The sequence below is a fragment of the Henckelia pumila genome, chromosome 4 (assembly GCF_033568475.1).
Source record: "Henckelia pumila isolate YLH828 chromosome 4, ASM3356847v2, whole genome shotgun sequence".
NCBI classification, from domain to species: domain Eukaryota; kingdom Viridiplantae; phylum Streptophyta; class Magnoliopsida; order Lamiales; family Gesneriaceae; genus Henckelia; species Henckelia pumila.
The window spans coordinates 89,417,231-89,428,146 of record NC_133123.1 but is presented as its reverse complement, the minus strand read 5'-3'; the positions used below and the strand labels follow the sequence as shown (position 1 = coordinate 89,428,146).

Below are 10,916 nucleotides of genomic sequence, written 5' to 3'. Positions count from 1 at the left end.
TAAGGCTAACAAGACTAATGACGTCTGTCATCACTGTAAGAAACCTGGACATTGGAAACGTAATTGCAAGGAATATCTTGACCAGAATGGTTCTGGAAAAGGTATGTTCTACATTGAAGTAAACATTTCACTTAACTCTTCTTCTTGGGTATTGGATAACGGCTGTGGCTCACATCTCTGTAATGATTTGCAGGTGATGGCAAGAAGTAGGAGACTCAGAGATGGTGAGACCTTCTTGAGGATGGGCAATGGGGTAAGAGTTGCAGCCAAAGCTATTGGAGATGTTTACTTATTGTTGGACAATGATTTTAAATTATGTTTGAGAGATGTTTTGTTTGTACTAGATTTGGTGAAAAACATTGTTTCCATTTCTATGCTTGATAAAGATGGATATTCTTGTTTATTTGGCAAAGGTGTTTGCAATATTTACAAGAATGAATGTTTAATTGGTACAGGACAATTGGAAAATGATCTCTATAATTTAAAATTGAAAGATATTCCTATGTATAATGTCCAAGAGATATCAACAACATCCAAAAGAAAACAAGATACTCTAAATCCAGCACACTTATGGCATGCTCGATTAGGTCATATATCTTTTAAAAGGATGAACAAGCTAGTGGGAGAAGGCATGTTTGATATGTCTGATATTAATTCTCTTACTACTAGTGAACCCTGTCTAAAAGGAAAGATGACAAAAATTCCCTTTAAGGGCCATGTGGAGCGAGCCAAGGGACTGTTGGATTTGATCCATACAGATGTGTGTGGTCCACTTAGCATCACCACTAAGCACGGACATTCTTACTTCATTACCTTTACCGATGACTTCTCTAGGTATGGGTATGTGTATTTGATGAAATACAAATCTGAAGCTTTTGAAAAGTTCAAAGAATTCAGAAATGAAGTAGAAAAACAATTGGGACGAAGCATCAAGGCACTTCGATCGGATCGAGGTGGTGAGTACCTGAGTACTGAATTCCAAGTGCTCTTGGAAGCTTGTACATTGAGTCTACCTTTTTCAAGAGCTTAGTTGTTCATCAACTTGGTTGGAGCCATAAATCAATCTTTGAGATTGATAGGTAAAATTCTAAACACCCTATGGTTGTTTGAGTTTTTGAATGCTACACAAGTGCTCGGATCTCTTTTGTTAAAAATTTTATATTTCCGCTGCGTTTCCGGGCACGAGTTAACCGATCCCCATCAGTGTGGAGATCGCGACCCCAATGATCAGTATAGAGGAATCTTTGGAAGATGTCATATCTGTCATCAGACAGGACACTTTTCTAGAGTGTGTCTCCAGCGTGGTTCTAAACGAGCTCAGAGTGGGAGTTCTTCTAGACCAACAGCTCAGCCTGAGAGGCAAGCTTTTGTAGTTTACTCTTTTCAGCCACAACAGCAGAATCAATAGGGAGGCAATCAGAATGTGAATCAACTTCCGAGGCAATAGGCACGTGTCTTCGCTCTTATCGAGGATCAAGCTCAGACAGCACCTGGTGATATCATAGCAGGTAACTGCTCGATCTTTGGTTATCTTGATCTTGTATTGATAGATACGGGTGCATTCCATACTTTCATATCTGAGAAATTTGTTATGATGCATGCTTTGCCTTCTGAGCCTTTACCTGCTATAGTTTCTGTTACTTCACCTTTGGGTGGAGGAATTGTTTCTGTGAGATTAGTCCGAAACTGTGAACTTCGATTCGAAGATAGTGTGATTGAATTCGATTGTATTGTTCTTGGGTTGTCAGATTTTGACTGTATTGTCGGTATAGATGTTTTAACCAAGTACAGGGCTACCGTGGATTGTTTCCAGAAAGTTGTCAGATTCATGCCCGAAATGGCTGATGAGTGGAAATTTTATGGTAAAGGTTCTCGATCCAAGATTCCTTTGATATCTTTTTTTTTCAATGACCCGTTTGTTACAGAAAGGTGTAGAGAGATTCTTGATATATGCAGTTGATGTACTGAAATATAGCCCCGAATTGGTGGATATACCAGTGGTTAGAGAGTTTGTTGACATCTTTTCGGATAAGATTCCTTGATTGCCTCCAATTCGTGAGATCTAGTTCAGCATTGAATTGATGTTAGGTACTCAACCGATATCAAAAGATCTTTATCGTATGACACCTATCGAATTGAAAGAATTGAAAGAACATATCAAGGATTTGATTGCCAATGGTTACATCAGACCTAGTATTTTGCCTTGGGGCCCTCCAGTTCTTTTTGTGTGAAAGAAAGATGGATCAATGCGACTCTGTATCTACTACCGTCAATTGAACCAAGCTATGGTAAAGAACAAGTACCCATTGCCTCGAATAGATGACCTGTTTGATCAATTGCAGGGTTCATCTGTTTATTCGAGGATTGATCTGAGGTCAGGATATCATCAGCTGAGAGTTCGAGAGAAAGATGTTCCAAAGATCGCATTCAGAATGAGGTATGACCATTTTGAATTTATAGTCATGCCATTTGGATTGACGAGCGCTCCAGCAGTTTTTATGGGTCTTATGAACCGAGTCATTCAGAGATATCTGGATGAGTTCGTGATTATTTTTATTGATGATATTATTATCTATTCGAAGAATCGTACTGATCATGAAAAACATTTGAGAATCGTGTTGCAGATTTTTCTTGCTGAAGAGTTGTTTGCTAAGTTGTTGAAGTGCGACTTCTGGTTGGATCGAGTGGTCTTTCTCGGTCATATTATCTCCGGAGATGGGATTTTTGTTGATCCCAGCAAGATTGAAGCGGTTATGAATTGGCCTAGACCGACATCTGTGCCTGAGATTTGAAGTTTTATGGTTTTAGCGGGTTACTATCGCAGATTCATCAAGAGATTCTCCTCTATTGCGAAGCCGATTACTCAGCTAATTCAGAAGAATGTGCCTTTTGTCTGGACCGAAGCTTATGAGGCCAGTTTTATTGACTTGAAAAAGCGGTTGACCAGTGCTCCAGTTTTATCTATTCCTTCAGGTACTGGTGATTTTACAGTTTATTGCGATGCTTCTCATAGAGGTTTGGGATGTGTTCTTATGCAGAGGAAGCACATGATAGCTTATGCATCGAGGCAGCTGAAACCACACGAGACTCAATACCCGATTCATGATCTTGAGCTTGCAGCTATTGTTTTTTATTTGAAGATCTGGCGTCACTATCTTTATGGTGAGACTTTTGAAATATTTTCAGATCATAAAAGCTTGAAATATTTGTTTTCACAGTCTGAACTGAATATGAGACAGAGAAGATGGTTAGATCTGCTGAAGGACTTTGACTGTGAAATCAAGTATTACCCGGGGAAATCGAATGCAACTACGGATGCTTTGAGTCAAAAGATCTGTTCTTTATCTACTATTGGTGTCTCTCAATTGATCGATGATTGCTGTAATTCTGGTTTAGAGTTTGAAACATATAGGAGGTCTATCAGTGTTTTTGCTATTCAAGCCGAACCAGAGTTGTTTGTGAAGATCAAAGAGGCACATAAATCTGATCCGAGTATTCAGAGTTCGATAGAGAAAGTTAGATATGGACACGAGTTTGAATTTTAGGTCAGTGATGATGCTTTATTTGTGAATAATCGTATTTTTCTGCTAGATGTTTATGAGTTGAGATAGCAAATTTTGCAAGAGGCACATTTCAGTCGATTCATCATTCATCCAGAAGGTCGAAAGATGTATAATGATTTGAAAAATCAGTTCTGGTGGAAGAAGTTGAAGAGCAATGCTACGAGGTATGTATCCCGATGTTTGAACTATCAACAGGTGAAAGTAGAGAGAAAGAGACCAGGTGGTATGTTGCACAGTTTATTCGTTCCTAAGTGGAAATGAGATCACATTTCCATGATTTTTGTCACGAAGATGCCACGATCAGTCTGAGGTTGCGATACTATCTGGGTAGTGATTGACCGATTGACGAAATCTGCTTGCTTTATCTCGTACAAGATGACGTATCGACACGGTCAGATGGCCGAGATATATGTCAGAGATGTTTTTAGATTGCATGGTGTGCCGAGATCTATCGTTTCAGACCAAGACCCTCGGTTTACTTCTCACTTTTGGCACAGTCTTCAAGAGGCTCTTGGTACTCGATTGCATCTGAGTACAACATATCATCCTCAAACCAAAAGACAGTCAAAGTGGACGATTCAAACTTTAGAGGATATGCTGCGAGCCGTAGTGCTAGACTTTGGCACTAGTTGGCAAGATTCTTTACATCTTGTTGAGTTTTTGTACAACAGCAGCTATCAAACGAGTATCGGGATGACACTTTTTGAAGCGTTGTACAGAAAGAAATGCAGATCTCCTTTGTACTGGGATGAAATTTTTGAGTCACCTGACATGGGACCAGATATGATTCGAGATATGGATGAGCGGGTGAAGATCATTCGGTTGAGTATGAAGACAGCTCAGGACAAACATGCCAAGTATGCGAATGTCAGACGCAGACCTCTGTGTTTTGATCAGGGAGACCGAGTATTTCTGAAGATTTCTCCTTTCAGAAGCATTGTCAGATTTAGGAAGAGAGGGAAGTTATCTCCGAGATTAATCGGACCGTATGAGATTCTAGAGAAGATATGCGATCTTGCCTGCAGACTTGCATGAGACGACCCTGACCCTCTAAATATAAATAATAAATAAATAATTGCGGAATTTTTAAATTTTTTTTCCATGACTCGATTTAAAATATTGTAAGCCCACTGACACACTCAGCAATTCAAATCAAAATAAAAACATGATAAAAATTTAAATACGATAGTCATAGAATCTAGAAAAGGGAAGTAAATCCCACACAGTTGAGGAATAATAAACTGTTAAGTGACTGACCATGTATGAAATACTACAACTCATAAATAAAAACATCAAAGTTTGCGGAACAACTAAAAGCACGACGGTCAAGGGCCTGCACCACCGATGACCTCGCCCTGGGGATCCTGCCCCTCGATACTCCTCATCTGAAAGCAATAAGTGTAGTGAGCCTAAAAGACTCAGTAAGAATAGGGGGGAGGGGGATAACGAGTACTACATAAATACAAGCACGGACAGATTAAAAATAACTTGTAATAAAATACTTTGTTCCCTTAATTTCAACAAATGATTTTTAAATAAAAGGAGAGAACATGAATGAAACATATGCATGACTAAGTCAAACATAATCAATATAACTGAGTAAACTATACGAAAACATAGACATAAATATTTGAACTTAGATCCTTGAATTGTGACTCTGTGAATTCGATCATGATCATGGCTGCAGTGCACTATGCCGCAAGGAAGTCAGGATTTCTCCCAACCCGTCTTTCCCATACTTGGTAAGGGAAGCCAAGATTTCTCTCAGCCCGTCCAAACCCCTAAATTTTGTAAGGGAAGCCAGAACGTCTCCCAGCCCGTCCAAACCCATACTTTCTATAGTCACAATCATCTCACTTTGTTCCTAAAAATTTATTCTTTCATTCTTGAATATGGGACTTAGCATGCATATGTAAATATGACATAAATTGTAAATATTACTCGATAATCATGCATATGACTCACACAAGGATGATTGAAATAGTAATTTAGGAGCCAAACCAAAGGATGGAAAATTAACCCATAATTTGCACTTAAGACAAATTCGAGCGGTTTGCCCGTAAAATTTGAAACTTGCTCGATTCTTAATCAAAAGGGATTCTGCTTAAAACCACGACTCCATGACACTTAGAACTAAGTAGAGAAATCATCCACTTAATTTTATTCCTAAGCAATCATTTTACAAAAATCAGAATTCTGGGCAGCAGCCCTTTGGATTCAAAAATATTATGCACCTTATTAAATCAAAAATATAAAACTCAACCAAAACTTAACCGAATTAATTCCCACTTGAACCGACATCTTCCTAACATCTTAGTAATTCTAGACCCGAGCCCTTGACCAAAACCCGAGTTTAACCCCTGTTTTAAAACCAGTTTTCGGACATTCCCAACGTAGCCAAAATTCTGCTCATGCCTCACTTTTATACTTAATCAAAACCTTAGCCACAAGACCCCCAAGTTCCCAGCCACTAGTCTAGGTTCAAGGCCAACATTTAAGCTCATCTTAACCCCTTATAAACTCCCATAAATCAGCCCAAACTTAGCTCAACAAAGCAACAGAAACCGAGCCCCAAAAATCTTAGAAATTAGAATGCCACTCAACTCCATTCCACAAGCTACCTTCAAGTCATCCTAGTTTCTACCATGTGAACTACATATCATCCATGGTAGCTATAAATCACCATCCAAATCAAAAAAACAAACACCAAATGTTCGAACCAAAACATGGATAAAAATCTGGAAATTTATATCGAACCAAAAGCCAACAAAATTCTGGAAAATAAATCGAACCATGCTAAGGGAAAAATCTGAGATTTTCGAACCACAAGGCATGAAGAACACAAGCTATGAAAATTCTGGAACATGCTCAAAACAACAAGCCATGAAACCTCAGAAAAATTCGAACATCGTGACATGAAATAACCTGGAAATTTCGAGTCAAACATGTACATAACTCTGGAGAAATGATCGAACCAATGCCAAGTAAATTCTGAACCAAGAATTTGAACCCATGTGTGACGAAAAGATGCTAAAAATTCGAACCATATGCTTATGAACAACTACCAATCAAGTGCAACAAATAAATTTGAAAATCACAACAAACCGAGCCAAGTAAAAATGCAAGAATTTTCCGTAAAAAAATCAAAGAGCAGGGAAATAGAAAATTTTCGAAACAGGGCCAAGAACATGCTTAAAATTTTGAAACTTCAAAATTCAACACACATTATAATATAATCTATAAGGTGAAGCAAAGAAGCCATTATCCTTGCCTAGCTATGAAAGAAAAATTGAACTGGGACAAGCTCGCTGCGGCCGATCGAGTTGGGAAATATTGTTGCTCGATTGAGCTGAAATCAAGCTGGAAATGAGCTCAAAAACTCAACCAGCTAGCCTAGGATCGATTTGCTGGAGAAGAAATGAAGGTTGAAGAGCTAATGAAGAAGAGAAATGAAGCCAGCAGATTCCATGAAGAACAGGGGAGGTCGGCGCTGTGTGTGTGTGTGTGCATGTGTTGTGCGAGTTTTGAGTATGTGTGTGTGTGGCTAGGATTAAATCTTGAACTCAAGTGTATAGGTAGGTAAATCCTAGAAAAATGGGAGTGTATGAAATTCATGAAAAAGTGCAATACACTTTTAAAAAGTGCTAAACCAATACTAGCAATTAGGATTATAAATTAAATCCCACTAAATAAAAATACAATTTTTTTTAAAATCCTAATTTAAAATATTAAATTGATTTTACTAGTCCGGGAATAAAATGCTAATTTTTTCATAATTTAAAAATAATAAATTCTAATGCGCAGAAAAAATATAATATTTAGCCAATTATCACAGAAAGTTAAAATAATTAAAATCATAAATATTAAAGACTGGTTTAGGCATGAAACTTAAATTAAGAAATTCTAGGCGTCACAATTCCTCCCTCCCTAATATGGAATTTCGTCCTCGAAATTAAGACTTACCAAAAAGCTCTGGATAACGAGTCCTGATATCCGCCTCTGCTTCCCAAGTGGCCTCTTCATCTGATGGGTTTTGCCATCTCACTTTGATCATCGGGAAAGACTTGTTCCGGAGTCTCCTCTTCTGTCTATCCAGAATCTGGATGGGCCTCTCCTCATATGTCATGTGGGGAGGTAACTGAAGAGGTTCTATGCTAAGCACATGAGATGGATTTGAGACATACTTCCTCAGCATCGATACGTGGAAGACGTTATGAACTTCATCAAGGTTAGGAGGCCAGCCCACCCTATAAGCCAATGCCCCTACTTTGTCCAATATCTCGAAGGGTGGTATTATGAACCTCGGTGCTAATTTTCCTTTCTTTCCAAATCTCATAACACCCTTCATAGGTGCTACTCGGACAAACACATGATCTCCCACTGAGAACTCCATGTCTCTCCTCCTATGGTCAGCGTAACTCTTCTGCCTGCTCTGTACAGTCGTCATCCTGTCATGGATCTTGGCTACAACCTCTGCGGTCTGCTGAACAATCTTTGGTCCTAACTCTGACCTCTCACCAATCTCTATCCATAAAACCGGTGATCTACACGGTCTCCCATAGAGTGCCTCGTAAGGAACCATATCAATGGTGGCCTGATAGCTGTTGTTATAAGCAAATTCCACCAATGGTAATCTCGACTACCAACCACCATAGAAGTCAATAACACAGGCTCTCAAAAGATCTTCTAGAATCTGAATCACCCTCTCGGACTGTCCATCCATCTGTGGGTGAAAGACAGTGCTAAACAAAAGCTTTGTCCCCTAAGCTGAGTGAAGACTCTTCCAAAAAGACGAAGTAAACCGCGGATCTCTATCAGACACTATGGAAATAGGGATACCATGTAGCCTGACTATCTCCCGGATATACAACTCCGCATACTGAGTCATAGAGAAATTTGTCCTTACAGGAAAAAAGTGCTCCGACTTAGTGAGACGGTCGACAATAACCCAAATAGCATTAGAACCTCTCACTGTCCTCGGAAATCCAACAACGAAATCCATGGTAATATTCTCCAATTTCTACTCGGGAATAGGGAGTGGCCTAAGCAATCCTGCAGGTCTCTGATGTTATGCTTTGACCTGCTGGCATGTCAGACACTCTGACACAAATCAACCGATATCACGCTTCATACCCGGCCACCAGTACAACTGCTGAAGGTCTCGATACATCTTTTTACTGCTTGGGTGGATAGAGTACGGTGATGTATGCGCCTCTGCCATGATAGTAACTCACATAGAATCACCTGCGGGCACCCAAAGTCGACCTCTGAATCTCACGATCCCGTCTACTACTGAATACAAATCACTGCCTCTATCGTCAGCTCTCTGTCTCCACTTACTCAACTGCTGCTTATTTGCTTGAGGAACTCTAATACCGTCAAACAACGTAGTCTGCACTGACAAGGCTGAAAATCTAGGAGCTCTTACCTCGGCATAGAATAGTCTGAATCTCCGAATCTCATCCTGCAACGGTCTAGACACCATCAAAGAGGCAATCACTGCTGTCTTTCTGCTCAATGCATCTGCGACGACATTAGCCTTACCCGTATGGTAACTAATGTCGCAGTCATAGTCTTTCACCAACTCTAACCATCTCCGTTGCCTCATGTTCAATTCATTCTGGGTGAAGAATAATTTGATGCTTTTATGGTCGGTGAATATCTTACACTTCTCTCCATAGAGATAGTGTCTCCAAATCTTGAGAGCGAACACCACTACTGCTAACTCCAAATAATGAGTAGGGTAGTTCTTCTCATGCTCCTTCAACCGCCTAAAAGCATAAGCAATAACCCTATCTTGCTGCATAAGCACTGCCCCAAGTCCCAACTTGGAAGCATCAGTATAAACCACAAAATCTCCCTCTCCTGATGGCATAGCTAACACTGGTGCCGTTGTAAGAGATTCCTTCAACACATCGAAGCTCTCTTGACACTCTGGCTTCCAAATAAACTTGGCATTCTTCTTGGTCAATGTTGTCAAGGGCACAACAATTGATGAAAAGCCCTTGATAAAATTCCTATAGTAACCGGCCAATCCAAGAAAACTACAAATCTTCGATGCGTTTCTAGGTACATACCACTCCTTCACTACTTGAACCTTTTAAGGATCCACTTCCACTTCCACTCTTGGAAATAATATGGCTCAAGAGTGCTATTCTCTCCAACCAAAACTCACATTTGTCAAACTTGGCAAACAACTTCCGGTCTCGGAGCACCTCTAAAACAATCCTCAAATGCTGTGAATGCTCCTCTCTATCCTTCGAGTAAATGAGGATATCATCAATGAAAACAATGACAAACTGGTCCAAGTACGGCTGGAACATGCGGTTCATAAGATGCATGAAGACCGCGGGCGCGTTCGTCATTCCGAACGGCATCACAAGGAACTCGTAGTGGCCATAAGGAGTCCTAAACGCTGTCTTAAACACATCTGATTCCTTCACCTTCAACTGGTGATAACCGGAACAAAGATCAATCTTCAAAAATACAGAGGCTCCTTGCAACTGATCAAAGAAATCCTCAATCCTTGGAAGTGGGTACTTGTTCTTTACCGTCACTCCATTCAACCCTCGGTAATCAATGCACAACCTAAAACTCCCGTCCTTCTTTTTCACAAAGAGGACCGGTGCGCCACAAGAAGAGAAACTAGAGCGTATGAAACCCTTGTCAAGCAACTCTTGAATCTGCTCTTTCAATTCTTTCATTTCCGTAGGAGCCAATCTATACGGTGCCTTAGAAATTAGCACAGTATCTGGTACCAAGTCAATAGAGAACTCAACTTCTCTATCAGGTGGAATACCTGCAACATCGCTTGGAATCACATCCTCAAAATCTCTGACAACGTCCACATCTCAAATATCTGGACATGCTGACAACTCTGTCAAAGATATACTGGCTAAGAATTCCTCACATCCATCATGCACCAACTTCTTAGCTTGAATCAAAGATATAATCTGAGTCATCCTCGAACTCCTAGTAGTCTCAAACCAAAATGGTTCTTCTCCCTCCGGTCTGACCATAATTGATCGCTGCTGAAAGTCAATCACCACAACATTCTTCGTCATCTAGTACATCTCAAGTATCATTTCAAACTCAGGCATGGGCAACACTATCAGATCTGCACTCACTGATTGCCCTTGCAACAAGAGCTCAAGATTCTTCACTATATTCCTCATGGACAGTTCTTCCCCTGATGGGATGGTCACTGTGAATCCACCAAACAGCTCTTCACACTCAATACCCCGCTTGCGGGTAAAAGCATCCGAAATAAAAGAATGTGTAGCCCCCAAGTCTAACAAGGCTCTAGTGGCCACACCGGCTACTAAAATTCTACCTGCATTAAAGGTGATTACA

General features: G+C 40.1%; 1 protein-coding gene across 1 annotated transcript; it reads right to left on the bottom strand.

The window, feature by feature from the left end:
• Nucleotides 1-7,515: 7,515 nt before the first annotated feature.
• Nucleotides 7,516-10,627, bottom strand: LOC140861393 (uncharacterized). The gene is made up of 5 exons (XM_073264415.1): nt 10,456-10,627; nt 10,115-10,362; nt 9,641-10,012; nt 8,842-9,183; nt 7,516-8,202 (listed from the first exon to the last, which is right to left on the bottom strand). Exons 1-5 carry the CDS (start codon nt 10,625-10,627, stop codon nt 7,516-7,518), a joined length of 1,821 nt encoding a protein of 606 aa, XP_073120516.1.
• Nucleotides 10,628-10,916: the final 289 nt, after the last annotated feature.

What these genes read in the sequence shown, in the direction of transcription:
- LOC140861393 (XM_073264415.1), bottom strand. Translation starts at nt 10,627, where the DNA reads ATGACGAAGAATGTTGTGGTGATTGACTTTCAGCAGCGATCAATTATG. An exon ending in ATGTGAGGAATTCTTAGCCA is followed by an intron (nt 10,363 to 10,455) that starts GTATATCTTTGA and finishes GCGATGTTGCAG; the next exon opens with GTATTCCACCTGATAGAGAA. An exon ending in GAGGGTTGAATGGAGTGACG is followed by an intron (nt 10,013 to 10,114) that starts GTAAAGAACAAG and finishes GGTTATCACCAG; the next exon opens with TTGAAGGTGAAGGAATCAGA.